At 35.0% G+C, this 20,090-nt stretch overlaps 1 protein-coding gene across 1 annotated transcript; it reads right to left on the bottom strand.

Annotated features, from left to right (window-relative positions):
- Positions 1–4,428: 4,428 nt before the first annotated feature.
- LOC136809641 (fat-like cadherin-related tumor suppressor homolog) lies at positions 4,429–19,671 on the bottom strand. Its single transcript, XM_067066187.1, has 10 exons — positions 19,365–19,671; positions 12,274–12,907; positions 11,694–11,917; positions 10,337–10,461; positions 9,847–9,973; positions 9,460–9,615; positions 7,096–9,267; positions 6,337–6,471; positions 5,830–5,986; positions 4,429–5,136 (listed from the first exon to the last, which is right to left on the bottom strand). Exons 1-10 carry the CDS (start codon positions 19,501–19,503, stop codon positions 5,103–5,105), a joined length of 3,903 nt encoding a protein of 1,300 aa, XP_066922288.1. The 5' UTR covers positions 19,504–19,671; the 3' UTR covers positions 4,429–5,102.
- Positions 19,672–20,090: the final 419 nt, after the last annotated feature.

Here is a 20,090-nt window from a genome sequence, read left to right as displayed (position 1 = left end):
CTCTAATGAAGCTATCTACAAATTTCAGTCACATCATATTAATTTTAAGGTGTGGGCCTCTTTTGAGATAATTCTACCGCAATCATTTTCGATTTCATTCAACTATCAGCTCAATTGCTTGTTCCGTAAACCTTGTTGGATGGCAGAAAGCGAAAAAGTTGGATTAACTCCAGAACAAATGAAAATACCAGAGGTTCGTACTCAATAACAAATTTCTTTTTACCCTCAGATGAGAGATAGAGACTAAACCTACCCAAAAAATAAGGGCATAGGCCACATGTCTAAAGCATGCGGATCACAGCGCATAAAATAAATTTCAAAAACTAATAAAACACTATGCTATTCGGAAAATAAAATAGTATTGTCTTAGTAAAAAGAAATACACTAGTCAAATAATTATCATCAAGGATCAATTTTCACAGAATGAATCAAATTTCTCCATTCTAATTTATTCAAAGCCAAATCATGCCAAACATTAGTATCAATGCCAGATTTTTTCAAACATTTATATAGAGATCGACCATATGTATACCTCGGAGCACCACGAGGACGTTTAGAACGGACCCAGCACGACAACATTTTCCGTGGAAGGCGATTCCAAGGCATGCGCATTACATGTCCAGCCCATCTGAGCTGTTGACGGCAAATGTAGGTGTCTATCGATTCCAGAGAAAGTTTATCGAGAAGATCAGATGTACGTTTACAATCGAGTAAAGTAACACGACAAATACTTCTTACACACCGATGGTGAAATGCTCTCAATTTATAAAGAAGCTTTTCCGTCAAGCTCCAACACTCAACACCATATAATAAGATGGGTAGAATAAATGCTTGATAAACTTTTGCTTTGACGCTAAGCTTTATCTTAGTGCGGGGAAATAATGAACTCTCAGATAGTCTTTCCTAAAGGCCTCTTTCCCATCTTGTACGCGACACAAAGAAAGCATTTCAACGTTTACGTAACGTTTGACTGATGACTCCATAACGTCTTGAAATCTAAATGATATAAGGTTGATATTGAAGACTACATGACTACACTTTCGTTTTCGTTACGTTCTTCGGAAATTACATGGTAAAAATTCTCTTACTTGGTTTCTTACTTAACTAGATTGTGTTCACGCTCCCTTTTTAAATCAGCATATTTTTAAAACACGGAGGCCGGAATCTCTATCTCTATGAACGTCTCAAAGCTCAAGTGGGGATAGAAGTCTCAATATTCCCAGCTCAAAAACTCAAAGAATCTAGTGGGTATGCTTTTGGAGTGCAATATTTCCAGTGAATTTTATGTAAGAATAAAATCAAAGTTAATTTTCATTGGGGCTGAAGTTGTAAGATATTTTTTTCCGACGGTGACAAAATTTTGGCAAAATTTCCAGTGGGACAGGGATTCCACCAGGTCTTTGGTACAGGGGTGTTCTTTCTAACCATGTTGTGTATTTGTCTTACATTTCAGTCGTTATCAGTGATAACATACTATGGTTGTATGTGCTATCTTTTCTTGACGTTGACTTCGTGTGGATTGATATTGGAAGGGAGGTAAAAATTACTATATTTCTTCAAATAAATGCTCCGATCGGCTGTGGAGCTGTTTGAATCTTTAAGGATTAGACAATTAAGATTAGATAAGCGCTCTTTAGAGGGTGACGCTGAATAGAAGGGATATATAAAGAGCAACGTTTAAACATTTTCATCAGTAAGGAAGCCGAATGTCTAGTTAATATTGAGATTGTCGAGCCTTCTTCCTCTTTGTTCATATTATCTTTCAAACTTAAAGCAAAATGAAAAGAATGTCCAAAGGTTATTCCATAGTTTCTTCTCATAGGCTAAGTGAAACAGGGGTGTCACTACATCCTACCTACAGCTAGATACACTGCTGATATAAACTATAAACAAACGGGGATCTAAGTAAACTCACGCCAACTAGTACTGTACTCTACCTACCAGGGAGTTCTCTTCCATCTTTTCTTCTACAGGTGGTTTTGGTGTCATGTGGAAGTGATACGATGTCTTTTAGTTTTTGTAATTGATGTGTATTTGAGATGGAACAGTATCGATAATCCTGGTAAGTTTTTTCCTTTAGAATATTCAAATATCAAACTGTGATGACAGATCGGAATTCTACATCTCAGAATTCTGATAATCATTTCTGAATCTAAATGTACGAAGGACAACAAGAGAAATTAGGAAACAAGATTCGCATTCAGATGGCCGAAAATCCTTTGAAAACTTCTTCGAACTTTTCTCTAATTTCAGTGTTCCGGATGAAGTACATTTTATATGGCGTTCGAATAATCCATTGTTTATCACTTTTGATTACGTCATTTCAAATACTCACTAAAATAGACGACATGGTGAGTAAGAAAAAGAAGAGAATAAGACCTAATTTATGATTGGATTTTAATGAAAAAAGTCTTTGTATTAAATCTTTTAGGGTAAGAAATTATTTCATCAATTCATTATATACAATTATTTACATAAATTTTACGAAAATATTTCTAAATTATCAAATAATCATATACAAAATCATAAAGAAAGTTCTGGAATAATAGACGGGATGGAACCGTGTGTCAATTTCCTCCATTTGATTCTACGGTTCTGAAACCAAACTTTGACTTGAATTTCATTCAAACCAAGTTGTCGAGCAAGAAAACGCCTCTCTTGACCAACGATATATTGTTGCTGTTGGAATTCATACTCTAACCGTTCAAGTTGGCTTGACGTGAAAATGGTTCGCCGACGTTTGCTGTATCAATTGCTCGTGTCGTCAATGTCGTTGAAATATTTGGAATACTTCAAACTGAGGTCTGTAAAGAATGATAGAATAATTTGGTTAAATAAAGGCCTACTACTTAAATGGAATGAATGACTAGTTGGAGATCAGTGTTTCTAAAGGGAAAGAGACTTCAAGGGAATGCTTCATACAGTAAAGTATACGGAGAATATTGGAAAAACTTCAATGTTTGAATATCTGAGATGAAACTTTTTTGATATCAGAGATTTTGATTTAAAGGAGAAGATTTTGTGAGAAGTAAAACACACCTTCGTCTATATCCTCTCTATTGAAGCGAGTTGGTGAAGTTGTAAATGATCGATTTTCGAAATCATCTTCAAGACTGTTCCCATGTAAGTTGACACGAAGTTGATTGTTGCTATGGTCACATTTATCACAACTGCATTTGGTATAAGAGTCGTCAGCCGAGGAATATCGACGAGTTAAAGTCGGTAAAGAGTCGTTGAAATTTTTGTCAAGTTTCCCAGCTGTTGTACTATCTTCACTCATTTTTTGGGATAAAATTGAGTCGATGGAAAATGCTGGTCTTTTAACGTTTGTTCCAAATTCTTCACTCACTTCCATCATGTAATCCAGCATCTTATGATAGTGTTCTTTGACTGTTTGTCCTCAACTGTCTAGAGCTAATCTCGGATTAGAATCTCCGAAATTGGTGCAAAGTTGCCCTTTTTATACTCGTCTCTATTGTGTATTAATTTCTACTTTTTGATTACATTTTCACGACTTTTAATTCCCTTTAAATTGTTTGCAAATAATTAATTTTCATAAGCTACCAAGTCATGGGGTTTTCCTTTGTAGACTTTTAAAATAAACCCCTAGGTCTAGAACCCTTATCAAAAAAATAAAAGGTTAATATAAGAAGGAGATATTCAAACTCAACACCTAATTCATTTAGCGCTACATAATGAAAAGAAATCGTGAAAATCTTCAGCTTCTCTTAAATTTTAATCATCAATATTAATTAAATTTTTGGGACATTTTCATTGTATTTCACGAGTATCTATTTTTTAACAAATCTCTAAGAAATATATCTATTTCATTTTAATTATACCCCAACCCCCTAGTATTTTAACCTTTATTATAGAGCTCAATATTAATTTAACAAAGTTAGTAAAAAGCTTATTAAAAATATAAGGCTTGATATAAAATAAGATATTAATATTCAACAAAATTGATTTTTTGGCTCTTTTACAAACCGAATGGAAATTTCTCTCACGCTTATAATGAAAATATCCCGGCATGATTTTTCTATGAAACGATATTATTATCCCATTTTTAATAAATCTTGAAACAAAATTTTCTCTAAGCACACAAATATATTGACAACAAAATAAAGTATAGAACTTTCAAGCTTGCCTACCCCAACATTCAGTTTTTGCTAGAAAGGTTATACTTTCGAAGGTTTGTGAAACAAGATCATGGTCATTTTTCTTATAATAAATAGAGTACTATATTGGGTATTCTTCATTTTATTCGAATCACCATACTTTGTGCTTATAAAATTTTACGGTTAAATTATCCGTGCACCTTTTTTGATATTTAACTCTTATTTAAAATGAAATCAAAATAAGTTATTATTTTTTCATAAAAATTAATTGAAAAGCATTAGAATAAAAATTCAATTAAATATAAAAAAGACGGTATTTAAAGATACTTGAGAAATAAATATTTCCCTTTTAAAGGGCAGAGCAGGACATTCTGTTTTCTTGCACAGTATGCTAATCAAGGGATATTTGCACCTTGTAAAAAATATCGAAAAAATATCTCTATTGAAACAGCTCCGCTTAAGCTACTTCCTTCTTCCAAAAACAATTTTCCAACAATTTTGTGGGAAAGGAATCGGTCAGCGGCACGCGCCAAATAATTCCAGACAAACTTATTAGATTGGTTAAAATTTAGGTCTATTTTACACAATAGTGTGGAAGCTTATCTCCTGTCAAATAAACTACAGATATTCATCAGGGATTTTTTTATACTGGATTTAAACATGATAAATTTGCAAAGAAATCACTTGACATAACTTAGATGGAGCAAATTTAGTTGAGTAAAAACACGAGGACTTTTAAACATAGCAGCATAACATTTAATTATTTTAATTTACACTTTATACAGTTTCATTTCAACTCTTCATAGTACCAATCAGCTGAATTTCGTCCATTTCGTTCAAGCTACTTCATTTGCCGATAATTTTGATTCCAAACTCAAAAACAATCAGTTCTAATGAAAAACAATCAAGACCAAAGAAAACCTTATTGGTAAACATGCGTGCAAATCCCATGGAATAAATATATCGATTCCGGATATCCTCGTCTTACTCACAATCTCCTTTTGATAACATTTGAATTCTAAAGGAATAAAAGAGATTTGATGTACCATTCATCACATATCACAGGTTAAGATCTATCCTTTAACCCTTACGAGCTTAAAATATCCCGGGGTTAGTAGATGAACTAAGGTCGTATTTTCCCATTAAATGTATAACCCAATAGAACAGTTGACTATTAATCACTAGAACCTTGATAACACGAGCAATTTTTTGTGCCCAATGTGCCTGGAGATAATATATAGTTTGTTTGTTACACCTCTGTCTCACAACCCCGGTGGAACTTTCTTTCATCAGTATAGGGATAAAAATTCCTATCGAAATTCCAATGGGGATAGATATTATGGTGAACGGTGAAAAAGAATGCGGCTATTATATTTTGATTTTTCCCGACATGTTTCGGACTCGGTCCGTTCTCAAGGGAATGATATTTCTATAGAAATGGAGTTGTAGCCTGGTTTGTGACAAAGGGGTGTCTTTTCTCTTATAAATCGAACGATTGCTGACATGACAACCCAGCTGCCACACAACGTTGTTTCAACGTTTATTTAACGTTCACAACGTTCATATAACGTTAGATGAACGTTGAAACAACGTTGTGTGCCAGCTGGGAATGACGTTCAAGTTAAGGTGGTTTGGGCTTAAATGCTTATTTGGTCCAATAAAGTTGATTTTATAAGGCTGAACTCTAGCAAATCTGTCCGCCATTACTTACCCTGCATTGGCATTAGCATTAGCTTTCTTCAGGTCTTGCATGTATCGGACTTTGGACTTGTAAAACACAGCAGCCAACACGACAATGATGACCAACAAAACCACAGCTGCAACTCCAATACCGATGATGGTTGCGACATTCTCTTTCTCTTGTTCTACTGTTATGGATTGATGTTTAGAATATTAGATATAACCTTCGTAAACTTGTGGGAATCAGAAGGGGGGGCAATTGCAGTTTATGTATTTCTAAAACATTTTTCCATAAATAAATCTTCTTAGAATGCTCTTATTATTTTTTACTGTCTTTAATTGATTCGGTACAACTCTCTAAGAAATTGTATATTTTGGAGTCTACAAAGTCTTTAAAAATTTACGTTCTTAAATATTGGGAACCTTAAGGTGGGATGTTCTGATATAGTTTGTTTTTACGATAAACCGTGTCTTAACTCTTTAAACTTAAGTATAAGTAACATTGGTGATAAAGGCTACAAGTAAAATATGACAATACCTTTTTCTTCGCATGTGAACCCATCACCTTCGTAATTATCTTTACATTGACAAGTATAAGAAATGGTGTTCGGAAAAACTACACAATACGCATTTACGTCACATTGATCTGAATTTGTTTGACATTCATCAACATCTAAGATGGAAATCAAGAATTGTAAATTTAGTAATTCAAAATTCTTCATATTCATTATAAAGAGGTATTTGACAATCATACCAAACCCATTGGCCTGAATTTGACAAAAACTGTGTTCGGACAACATTCATCACAATCTTATGTATCCCCTTCTCACAGAACCAGTATGATTTCTTCAGCCAGTTGGGGTAAGAATAACAGACTGCAACACGATAGGGATTGATATTTCCATGTTCTCTATGGCTGGTGATTTCAATTCTTTTTTTTTTCAAGTCAAAAAATTCAGTGGAGATGAGAAAAATAGTATGATATTTTGCAGCGAGGATTGGTTCCACCGGGGACGATATTTTGGCCAATTTTTCCAGTGGGAAGGGGTCCCAGTGGGTCTGTGAGATAACGACAGTCTTTGCTCACCTACCCAAGCCTCACTAATATCGTATCTTCAAATAAACACATGTATGCGGATAGCTTTAAAAAAGAGGGACATTCCTGGTTCAGTGATCAAGCGAGAATATTTTGCTTGGAGAATGGAACCACATGGAAGTTGGCGATGTCTCAGTCAACTTTTATACAAAAGGAATAGAACCGTGTCTTGAGATTCTTAGATGAAAACAACTGAGTTACCTGAGACAACACTCAATTCTTGATTGGTTTGAAGTCTGTACTTCGAAGATTTTGTGAATTCAATTGTTTCATTTTTCTGGATTGGATTCAATTCTTTCAACGTAGCATCTGTTGTTCTGACTTCAAAGACGTATTTGACCGTCAAAAATCCAGGGTCGGCGACTGTTGATCGTTTTTGACGGTAATTATCAACGACAGATAATTCAGTGATATTTAGTCGAACCAAATTATACTTGTCGGCAAAAAATTCGATCAAAGATGTTGCTATACCTTCCTCAAGATCAATGTAGTTGACGCTTTCTGGAGACTGGATGATCTCTAGAAGTTCTGTTTTGTTGAGAATTCGGCCATTTTGTTCAACATTGGTGAAAGTGACGTCACCATCTGCAGTACTGGTCAAACTGAAAGTGATTGGATTGCAATCCAGCCCACAATGTCCATCAAAGTTTTTATTGGTAGCTTTGTAGATCACAACAGAAAGGGATTGTTTTGTCGTAAATACACCGTCGTAAACGGAGATGCTCAGAGTATAAGACCCTATCGCTTTGTCACTGATGCACTTTGTGGTGAAAATACTTCCATCTTCGATTCTAAACAAACCAGCATCATTACCTGAGACGATTGAATATGTGAAAGCTAGGTTTACACTGTCCTCATCCTGGATTCTAAGATATGCAACTAATGATCTGGTTGGGAAATTTGTTGTGATTCGAGCCACAGCTGGAATAACAACTGCCCGTGGTGAGTTGTCGTTCACATCTTCAATAAAAACATTAACAAAACATCTCGCCTCAAATCCTTTGCTATTCGAAGCTTTGATTTCTAATTCTTGGAATTGCTTGATTTCATAATCTAGTTGATTGACAATGACAATGTTCCCTTGTGGTGAAACCCTAAAATTGGCATCATTATTGGTGATGGAAAATGTATGATTGGTGTTTGAAGAATCTGTCAGTAAAAGTTGTGGATCACCTTCCAAGAATTCCAATGAATTTTCTTTTATTCTCAATGTTCTTGGACATCGTTCAAAGTTGAACTTATGAGATTCATTTATTGCTCCTTTACTTGTAATAATGACTTCTGCGAAACCACTTCTTGGAGCAGGGGAACCAAAATCGGTTGCTTGAACCAAGAATTGAAATTCAGGTTGCAAAGTCAGAGGTAAAGTTCGAATCAATTGGATTGAGCCACCAAAAGAAATCCGAAAGTGTTTGTTTGCCAATGATCCGATAATGGTGTATCTTAAGAATCTGTCCCGTCTATCGTGATCGAATGCATAAACTGTAAAAAGTGTGTCGGATGGAGCCTGTGTTGGACTAAGAACATAGTTGTACACCGATTGTGTAAAAATAGGGCTAAGGTCATTTAAATCTTGAACCAAAACTTCAATAATTAGTTCACTTGACCGGCTTGGAGATCCTCTATCTTCAGCTATAACATGCAGTTGATACACCCTTACAGACTCGTAATCTAAAGGATTTATCAAATAGATCATTCCTTTGTTGTTAATTCCAAATCTTTTCAAATCATTTCCTTTAGTGAAGGAGTAAGAGATTTCACCATTAATTCCAGAGTCTGCATCAGTGGCATAGATTTGGTATATAGAAGAATAACGTAATGCTCCCTCTGATACGTTGACACTTGCTCTTGAAATCTGGAATACTGGATTGTTGTCATTTAAATCAATAATATTGACGACTACCTCTGTTACATTGTATAAGAAACCATCAGATGCTTGAACGAACAAGTTGTATGTTTGTCGTTCCTCGTAATCGAATACAGCCTTTGTTGTCAGAAATCCGCTTATAGGGTCAACGTGAAAGAATTTTTCATCTCTTTTACACTGCATGCTATATGTAATTGGGTCTGAATCTAAGTCTCTTGCAAAAAGCATGCCAATAAAAGTGCCAATAGAATGATTCTCTAGGATAGAAAAACTGTACAAATCCAGGTGAAATTTTGGAGGATGCTCGTTCACATTTTTAACTTTAACTTGGTGCAGAAATGTCTTTTGATATGTTCCTGGGTTGAACGTTGGTTCGTCGACGTTCTTAGCCACGATCGTTAGAACGTGTTGATTGGTTCTTTCGTAATCTAAGGATCTATTTATTACTAAATCAAAGATGGTTGATTTGTTTCCATTGATGAACATGAACTGATTCTTTGCATCTCCTGGGAAAATGAAATATCAGTGTACGAACCTTCGAAAATTCACGGTAAAAGAGGAAAATTAAATTTACATATCCGAACGATTAAAAGTTACTCACCTTAGTTCTTATTTTAATTTTCACCTTGTGCAATACACATGAATTTTTTTACCAATAGAACTGGTCTGCCGGTTCATCAATTTCTTTAATAGAATACCTGAAATAATTTGAAGCTCGATTTTAGCAAGTTGGTTTTTCGGTGAAAGCTTGTAAGCTTCTGCTTGGAAAGTTTGCAACACAGTTCCAATATCTGCATTTTCATCAACGGAGCTCGTTGTAGATTGTGTGTCTGGTGTTATGGATGGGTACGGATCTATAATAAATTGGAATGAAATATATCGAATCAAAAATGCTTTTCTTTAAAGTGGACGTTTGAGAATTAGAGCTTCAAGCCAACTGATTGGAACTCGCGAGAAATAAGGAGAGCTGGTAGTAGAACTAGAAGTCCTTTAAACATACTTGCATACTTGGACCAAAAAGTTGGAGTTCGAGAAGATAATAAAAATAGAGATCAGCTTTTTAAAATTACGAATGTTTTCATTACCATAGACTGTTGCCACATTACTGGCATAAATTTCGCCTTCAGCTTTAACTTTGCATTGGTATGTATCTTCAGAATCAAGATTGTCTACTGTGATGTTTTTTCGCCCTATGATGTTAGCTGTGATGTCCTACAATAAAATTAAAAGTTGGTTGAAATAAAGGAAGTTTGAACGTTTTTCTCGATTCATTTGAAGATATTTAACGAATTCGAAGTTCGTACCCGTTAGTGAATACAGTTTATAGCATATAAGATTGTAAACCATTTCAATGGTTTTAAGAATAACTTTATGCCGGACCATTCGGGACCTAAATTTGTATTTAAATTCTCAAGTTCTCAAGTTTTGATCTATACCTTAAGGATCATCAATCACTTATTCCACCTCGAGAAGACCGTGAATAAATAAATCTAGAAAAACAGTCTACTATAATCAGTAATATTTAAAATAATTATTCGTTAAAGAAATCTTTTGTAACAAAGAGTAATAACTCACGACTCCATTTTTAAACCAGCGATATTCATCCGGCTCGATAAAGCCATTGTATTGACATGTGTAAATGAATTGCTTTCCAGTTTGAACACGAGGGAGGTCTGACAGGATATGACCATCGTAGTCACCTTAAAATTGATAATGACAGTTTTCTAATAGGTCATTCCAAGAAAAGCTTGTTTGGATACTAGAGGATTTTATAGAACCCAAAGAAGGCGTGTGATCTTTTTCAATCATGATATCTTAGAAAATGCGGTATTCCATAATCTCGTCTATCGTCTCATTTATTCCATTAAAATACATTTTCAAAGTATGAAGAAACGAATGAAAAAGAACTTGTGTAACCTGAATATTCTGACAGTGAACTATTTCGTAGTTTTCATGAACTTGACATCTTTTTTTTACAATCGAGTCCAAGTAAATCGTCTTACACGCTTTTTTCTATTAGACAGGAGACCCGCCCCAAAGGTTTTGCGGAATTTCGGAATTTCGGTAAAAAATATTCAAAATTCGCAGAATTTTTGACAAAAATTTTGAGTTTCAAAGGAATTTCCAGTGACAGAATTTCGGTTCATTTTTAGACGGTTTGACGGAAATTAGAGAAAGAATTGGTGGAATTATGGAATCGGGTGTCCTGAACCCTCCCCCCCCCCCGATGTATACAGGACGGGTTCGAGCTGTGAGGCAGTTTTCTGTCATAAAAAATTTACAGTTGGAAATTCGACTTTGGTCTTTAGCGCTGTCCTAATAAAAGCGAACTTACGGACTAGGTTCGATATTGAGTTTGCCTTGAAAATAAAATAGCTTAAGGTTATTATTCAAAAAACATTTTGACAAATATTATTCAGCATAAGCTTTTCGTTTTATTAAAAAACATCATCAGTGCATATACAAGTAAAACTTTCAAAATAAAATGTTATCGAATTTATAAAAAAAGCTAAAAGTAGAGATAATTCCATGTCTAGAAAGTTGTAAAATTTTCGTTTCAATTTGATTGTTTAATGACGGGTTTTTAATTGCTATTAGGCTATTATTGAAGCTTCAAGATTCTTTCTCTCTCGGGTATGCTTTAGAGCTATTATTAGTGCAATTATCTCTACTTTTAGCTTTTTTTATAAATTCGATAACATTTTATTTTGAAAGTTTTACTTGTATATGCACTGATGATGTTTTTTAATAAAACGAAAAGCTTATGCTGAAAAATATTTGTCAAAATGTTTTTTGAATAATAACTTTAATTTTCTGGCTATTTTATTACAAAATAGCTTAAAAAAAAGGTTTTTTATAGATGTATGCTCTATAAAGTAAGATTGCAAGGTATGATGTCAAATTTCTTGTTTGAAGAGCTTTGAGCACTTACCAATACGAGCTAAAGAGATTACACTTCCATCTTCAACAAAGAAATCTTTACCATCACCAATATCTTCAGAAATTAGCTCCAATTTTAAAATGCCAGGCTGCTCCAGTTGCAAAATACTTGATATTCCCAAAGTATTTGCCCGTAGAAAATTTATTTGTGTCTTTGCTTTCAAATTTGAAAGTTGTTTTGTAGAATTCATTCTGACAGCTTGCAATGAAAACCACCTTTAAATTGATATAAAAAAGAGTATGGTACATCAACTAGAGATTTTCCATTTTCATTTAAAACATCGGTGCAAACCCGGGTTGGGTACTTTGGCAAAAAGGGGTACGTGGATGTGTCGCTGGTCATCGTTTTTTCATTTTTTAGGAGTCGAACTAAAACATATCTTTATTTCACGTTTCACTTTGATTAAATTGACCGCGCAGCTTCCGAAACAAAAGAACTACTCGACTTTTTTTTAGTTAGTCTGAAAAAATAATGGGCAAAGTGATCATATATTTTCACTCAAAGCCGTTTCCTATCTGCAAAGTAGCATGAAGGATTAAGTGACCTCTGATGGAAATAAAAGGAAATATACCTTGGAACGTCGCTCGGGTTATACACATTGATTTGAATAGCTACTTTGTAAACACCAGCATCAAGACTTATTTCTCCGGTAGATTGTGAGTAAGATACATTGTTGTTGAAGCCTCCTTCTTTTGAAAGACTCCAATCACCCGATATGAAATTCCTCATCAGATTTGCTGGTTTATCTGACGAGAAACTTGTGATATGTGTTTTTACCAACATTAATCCTTGTGCTCTGTTACTCCCAAGTTTCATAATTGACTTGGAGGTTTTTGGTACAAGCATCGGTCCAAAACCATTTGGAAAATCAATTTCGAAATTCATAAAATCATTTGCTTTTAACGACAAAATCACTGATACAGTGATTGACTCTCGTCTAAACCTTATATTTTCATCATATTTAACTGAGAGCTTTACTCTACAGACAACATTTCCATGGATAAGAATGGAAACACTAATATCGGCTAAAAATTGTTCAATCATTGGTGAAAAGCTAACCAAATATATTCCTTCCTTGTCTCTTTGAATAGTACCAAAAAAACCCCTTTGAAATTTTCCGAGCCCAGCGGTCAACCATTGCGAGTTCCAGTGAACTAATATTGGTTTTGATTGATGGGAGTCGACAGGTATTACTGAGCTTTCACCTGAAAGAAAATACCAAAATTTATATTAAAAATCTAACTTATCTAGCTTAATCAATGCTTAAATACCGGTTATCTTTTCAAAAATACCGTAATACCGCACAGAAATCTTCAAATACAAGTTACAACTAATTGTAGAGGAGCAATTCAGTTGTTTTGACACAAGTGCAAAACAAAGTCTTTAATGATAAGAAACATGGTATGATCGTTTCAAGATTACGTAATTTTTTAAGATACCCGAGACCAGGGCTAAAACCGATCAAATAACATCCAAATAAAAACTTCGGTGTTGTTCACCCTGGGATCGAGGGTTGTGCTAGCCCGGGGTCCACAAGCTTTTTTATAGTCTGGATGGCGCAATTAAGTGGTCCGGTAGTATATGGTAATATGCTGTTGCTCAGGATTTTATAGTTTTTGCCAGGTAAAAAAAGAATGAAGCAATGTTTTTATTTGAAATTAAGGGATTTCAAAATCTTTTATTGCTCCGGCCTAGGAGCCTTAAATTCTCTCTCGTCAGCTGCCGACGACGGTCAAGACATTTTTTGTTTGTTTATCTAATCCGATGATCTATTCCGATTTAATACTAGGTAATAGTTTGCACTAACTGCCAGCGCTCTCATAAAGGTCACGTATTTAAAACAAAGCTTAACAAGACGACTTAAAGTCGAAAATTTCGCCAATTATATGATGAGTTTTGAGATGAAATAAATGTCTTCGAATCTCCGAAAAAAGCTAAAAAAGAAATAGATATACCTTTTTTAATTCATTAATTCTAATAATCATAGAATCTTTCGTTAATCTTTTCCCAAGAAGTACAAGCAATGCATAGGAGAGACTGTCGATATTGAGTAAGTTACGGATTATGCATTTTGATTTTGATCGGTTGAAACATTTTAAGTTGATAAATAAGAATTGAAATCTTAGCTTACAGTACAAGATTTGCAAAATTGCAACTAAAAGTTTCCTTATTTTAACAGAGTCTTATAAAGTAGAGGCTTATAAGAAAAATAGATATGCTCATCTTCTTCATCATCCATTGTTTACTTTGTAAGAACTAATTACCGAAAGATATATTACCTTCAATAATGCGATAATAGTGACAAAAATAATCATACTAGGGACTGTGAATGGGCTGATCAATTAATTAAGGATTTGCATGTTTCTTCTAAGATCAAAAAAATATTTAGAATAGGTAAGAAACCAAATCGTCCACTGTTAATTTGCCTCGATAGTGAAGATGATAAACTTAAGATCATGGGAAATCTCCCATCACTTAAAGGTAACGATACTTATAAAGGCATAAGTATCACAGAAGACCTATGTAGGTCCCAACGTGAAAAGTATAAAGAGCTATCACAACAGGCGAAAGACCTAAATGATGACCTAGAAACCGATGAATTTATTTATCGGGTTCGAGGATCGTCAAAAAACGGCTTCGACATAAAGAAGGTGTACAACAAAACACAAAAACGATACAACAACCCAATCAATCAATAAAACCGATCGATAACGATAACGACAGCTTGAATGAAAACCCACCTAACAAAAACGATTCAAAAAACACAACCACAACAATTAGTGAACTTACTATCATCTACACAAATGCAGACCAAATGACATCTAAGAAGAAAAATGAACTTTTAAAGCACGTCGCTACTGAACAACCTCATATAATTGCGATCACCGAAGTCAACACCAAACGGATCTCTGAGAGAAAAGATCAAGACTACTCAATTGAGAATTATTCTACACCATATAAAACTAACATAGGAATACAAAAAAAGAGAGGAATCATCATTCTAGTCCACAAGTCTATTGATTACCTCATCCTACAAATACAAACGAAAGTTGAATTTGAAGAGACTTGTCTGTTAGAAATTGCAATGGAGAACAAAGACACCATGTTACTCGGATGTCTTTATAGAAGCCCGACAAAAACTGAAACAAATATCTTCGATGAAAATAACAAGAACATGAATAAGCTCATAAAAGATCTCTGCTTAAATCCGAAATACACTCATATATGTCTTATAGGTGACTTTAACTATAAGAAAATCGATTGGGTCCATTGGTCCTCACCTTGTGAAGAAGATAGCGACGAGGAGAAATTCCTTGATGCTTTAAGAGACTGTTTTTTATACCAACATGTCCTTGAGCCGACACGGCGACGAGGCACCGACAAACCGTCAATACTCGATCTCATCCTTACAGGGGAAGAAAATCAAATTTCCGAGATAAAATACCTTGCCCCACTCCATCTCAGTGATCACAGTGTCCTCTCCTTTAAATTCTATGGCTATTTCACAATTAAAAACGAGCTTGATAGATATCAATACAGCAAAGCCAACTACCAGTTTATGAGATCTCATCTAAGCCATATCAATTGGTCTATCGAATTCATCCAAAATTCGATTGAATTAGATGTGAATGAGAGTTGGGACCTATTCCTAAAACAAATGATCGAGCTCCGAAACCTCTATGTGCCACTTACCCACAATAAGAACAACCTGTCAAATCAAAGAAGGAAAGGGAAGCATCCCTTAGATCCAAAAATTTGTCAGATAATTAAAGAGAAACGTAAGGCGCATAGAAAATGGATCATCTCACTTCAAAATGACGACACTGAGAGACGTAGAAGGGAGTACGTAAGATGGCGCAACGCCGCTAATAGTGCCCTGACTCGCTCCAAGAGAGAGTTCGAAAAAAAGATCAGCGAACAATCAAAAACAAATCCAAAAAGATTCTGGAAATATGTACGCAGCAATCTGAAAGCAAGAACGGGAATACATCCTCTCCTCGAAAACCCTAATAATGAAAATTCGATCAAATATGATGACAAAAGTAAAGCCAACATACTCCAGAGCCAATTCTGTAGTGTCTTTACACGTGAGCCACTTGAACAACTCCCTGAATTCCATTCCAGGACGGATAAAGAAGTAGAGATAAACATACTAACTGAAACTATTAAAAAGGAGCTCAAGGCGCTAAATCCAAACAAATCCATGGGGCCAGATGAACTTCACCCAAGGATGCTCAAGGAGCTCGCTGAATATATTGCAGAACCACTTTTCCTTATAATGACAAAATCTCTCAACGAAAGTTGTCTCCCAAACGACTGGAAGCATGCTAATGTATCACCTGTTTACAAAAAAGGAAACAAAAATATAGCTGAAAACTACCGTCCGATTAGCCTGACATCCATTGTGTGTCGAATGATGGAAAAGATTCTTAAAACACATATTATGTCACATCTAGAGCAAGAGAAACTACTTTCTAACAAGCAACATGGTTTTATCAATCGCCGATCAACAGTAACACAACTGCTAAACTATCTAGATGTGTGTACCGAAGACATTGCTAACGGTAAAGCTGTTGACGCAGTATACTTTGACTTTGCAAAGGCATTTGACTCAGTTCCCCACCAAAGGCTCTTAATCAAATTAGAAGCCTACGGAATAAGAAATAAGTTGCTTGAATGGATCAGATACTTCCTGAAGGATCGATTTCAGATAGTTAAAGTAAATGGAGCTGAATCCGAAAAACAATTAGTTCTTAGTGGAGTACCCCAAGGTAGTGTCCTAGGGCCTACCCTTTTCGTTCTATACATCAACGATTTACCGGATTCAATTAAATCACAACTCTTTCTATTTGCTGACGACACTAAACTTGTCAATAAAGTAGAATCAATTGAAGATGCACTTATAATCCAGGAGGACATCGATCGACTACAGCAATGGTCAGATACGTGGCTTTTAAAATTTCATCCCGACAAATGTCATGTACTAACGTTAGGTAAGCCGAATATAATTAAACATGTACATCAATACACACTCGGAGGAAATTTACTGAAACATGTACAATTCGAAAAGGATCTCGGAGTTATCTTTGACCAAAATCTCTCATTCGACCAACATATATCAAACCAAGTAAAAAAGGCAAACTCAATGGCTGGTCTAATTAGAAGAACCTTCACGTATCTCACTCCTGAATTATTCCGTAAACTTTACATAACATTTGTCAGGCCCCACCTAGAATATGCACAAGTCATTTGGTCACCAAAACTGAAAAAACACAAAAAACTTGTAGAAGGTGTTCAGCGGCGCGCTACAAAAACGGTTGAAACATGTGGACGACTATGTTATGAAAGCAGACTACAAAGAATTGGAATCCCAAGTCTAAAATATAGGCGTGCGGTAAGTGATATGGTTGAGATCTTTAAACATTTAAATCACTATGAAAAATCGTGTGTTCCTAAGAAATTTAACCAACGAATAAGACCAATGAGAACACATAATTCTGAACTGGTAAGAATTTTCGGGAACGATGGTGTCCGTGGACCCCAGAGTAACTCCCTTTACTATCGGGGCATTCAACAGTGGAATAGCCTACCTGAAAAAGTAGTTAAATCATCTACAATACAAGAGTTTAAAGAAAACCTCGGTCTAGCTTGGAAAGAGAAAATGTTTGAGTATGATTGAAACTGTCACTATTGTTGCATATCTGTTTGAAGTTAACCTTTGTAATAAACCAAACCAATGTATGAGCGATTTATAGAGGCCCATGTGCTTGCACGGTGGCCTGGAAATCTGTAAAACATTATTATTATTATTATTCAATAAAGAGTTATTGATTTGATTTTTATAAAGTAGATGCTTATAAGAAAAACAAATATGATCATCTTCTTCGCCATCCGTTGTTTACTTTGTAAGAACTAATTACCGAAAGTTAATAGTTAAAGCAAGGAAAAGCGTCCGCCGCGCATGCTAAAAGGGAAAAGCTATGAAACTTTACCGGGAAGCCAAATTTACGGGATATCATTTCAGCCGGAACATACGATACTAACGAATGCAAAAAAAAAAAAAAACGCGCGCGCGCAAAAATTTGAGATGCGTGTCCAATATCCTAGCGTGAAGCAATGACTGCCATCCTCGCTCGCCCTCAGGCTCGCTGCGGTGGCAAAAAAATTCGAGATGCGTGTCCAATATCCTAGCGTGAAGCAGTGACAGCCATCCTCGCTCGCCCTCAGGCTCGCTGCGGTGGCAAAAAACGGATTATCTGATTCCAAGAATACTGTGATTTGATTGGCCGAAAGTATTTAAGAAAAAGATGGCTGCCGAAAGTGGACAAGCTGACTGTGTAGCAAATTACTGGCAAATCTCAGTGAAAAATTGATTATTTTCATCATTATTCATGATGTTTTGGACATGATTTATGAGAAGTTTGATGCATACTGGTTCTCTAACAATGTGGAAAGACTTTGGAGAAATTTTAGCCATGAATCGTCAGCTGATCGAGTGCTTAAATCTTGCATATGGCTAACTTCTCTTCTAGACTAGGCGCACAAAATTTGAACAAGATTGACAAGATTTTCACAGTGTTATGGCTGAAAATGATCGTTTTTGGACTTTGTCGTAATTTCATCGCGGCTGGCGACCGTTCCTTTTGATTTTTCAAACCCGACACAGATTTTTTACAAATATATCACTATGAGAATTCAGTAAAGGATACTGAAACAAATTTCCTGTATAAATTTGAACAAGATTGGAGAAATTTTCACAGTGTTATGGCTGAAAATGATCGTTTTTGGACTTTGTCGTAATTTCATCGCGGCTGGCGACTGTTCTTTTTGATTTTACAAACCCGACACAGATTTTTTCCAAATACAACACTATTTATTACATCATAGTAATACTATGATTACATACACAATGTTGTACTATTTTATTTGGTTTATCCTGCTCTCCTCCAAGTATTATCCCAACAGAAAGAAATAATGCTTAGCTAAAAGCCATGGCCTCTAATTTAGGCTATTTTTCTCCCCAAATTTTTATCCGGACAATCAAAGCAACGGCGCATCACGGCTTCGCTAATTGGCAAGTTTAGAAAAGAATAAATTTATTAAAACTTGGAAATATTGACTTCTAAATGTTTATCTCCTTTAGCTCCTTTTTTGAACTTTTTAGTCAAGGATAATTGGGCGGGTGGTGGGGTTGGTTCTTTATGCAAGAAAGTGCGTGTAATCACTTAGAAGAGCTAAACTTCCAGCTGGTTTATTTATTCGTTAAGATTATTTCTCATACTCGCTCTGCAATAGAATTATTACTTTGATTTCTGATTTCTGATTAGTAGTTTGTGGGCAACGTTCTAACACAACTAACTCAACAAACTCATCTTTCACATCTTTTAATCTCTTAAGCCGGAGCTTCCAGCGCAGCTGGTTTATTGATGTTTGTTTCTCATTCTTAATTATATTTTTCAACTTCAAATAGCTTTTTTGTTATTTTTTTCAAAATGACAATCTCGTCAAATGCTCCTAGTCTACTTCACTGGACTCGTCAAAAACTATTAGAAAGCAAAGTTTAGCCAGAAGTAGACTCTAAGGGTTATGCAGAACCTCAATTTGACCACAAAAAAACAAAGAAAGCAAATGAAATCGATATTGATAACTTGAATAACTCACCTGTGACATTTTCAAAGGTGGCAAAAAAGTAAATTGAAAATCCATTTATCAAATCTTTGAGATCTCCATGGAAGTTAGTTCTAAGTCTCACTCCAATAACATCGTTTTTCTGCAGATAGCGAATGTCAGCAATCCTCATTGTTTTGTATCCGTAATTATTTAAATTATTTTCACACAGAAGAAATTCTTCATTGTTCAAGAAAATCCTAATTGTCACTATCCCAGTATTTGTCAATTTTACAATCGAGTTAAAATCGATAAAATAAACGCCATCTTTTGGTACAATGAATGTTGAATGAGAATATTCAAAGTTTCTGAAATTGAAAGAGATTATTTTGTTTTTGATTATTTTAAATTCTTGCTCTAACAGAAAATGTATAAAATGCTTTAGTATTGGTGACTATATCAGGTGGAAAATCACATTTAGCAAAATCGAAAAATTCTGGCTATAGTTGGGGCCCGATGAGTTGACTTCTTGCAAAGGTAAGTTAGTTATCAGTCATCTCACCTGATTGACAATCCCGGTTTATTTGCTTGCCAAAACTCAAGATTTAAATCTTGATTTGGAGATAACGATGCAGTTAGATGATTTTCAACGATAAAACCTGTTGTTGAGTTGTTAGCAGCAACTGAATAAAATCATGTTAAAGAATCAAAATTTATTTAATAATCATAGTAAAAGCTTTTCGTCTACGCCATCGTCAGTACAAACGTAGAATGGTAAAA

This window comes from Clytia hemisphaerica, unplaced genomic scaffold, assembly GCF_902728285.1.
Source record: "Clytia hemisphaerica strain Z4C2 unplaced genomic scaffold, Clytia hemisphaerica genome assembly, whole genome shotgun sequence".
Lineage (NCBI taxonomy): Eukaryota > Metazoa > Cnidaria > Hydrozoa > Leptothecata > Clytiidae > Clytia > Clytia hemisphaerica.
The sequence above is the reverse complement of the archived record's forward strand: the minus strand, read 5'-3'. Positions and strand labels throughout refer to the sequence as shown.

Excerpts from the sequence above, each read along its gene's own strand:
- LOC136809641 (XM_067066187.1), bottom strand. The coding sequence starts at position 19,503 with ATGAGGATTGCTGACATTCGCTATCTGCAGAAAAACGATGTTATTGGA. Across the intron at positions 10,462-11,693 it reads AATCTCTTTAGCTCGTATTG|GTGACTACGATGGTCATATC; the intron begins GTAAGTGCTCAA and ends ATCAATTTTAAG. Across the intron at positions 5,987-6,336 it reads GTTCACATGCGAAGAAAAAG|TAGAACAAGAGAAAGAGAAT; the intron begins GTATTGTCATAT and ends AATCCATAACAG.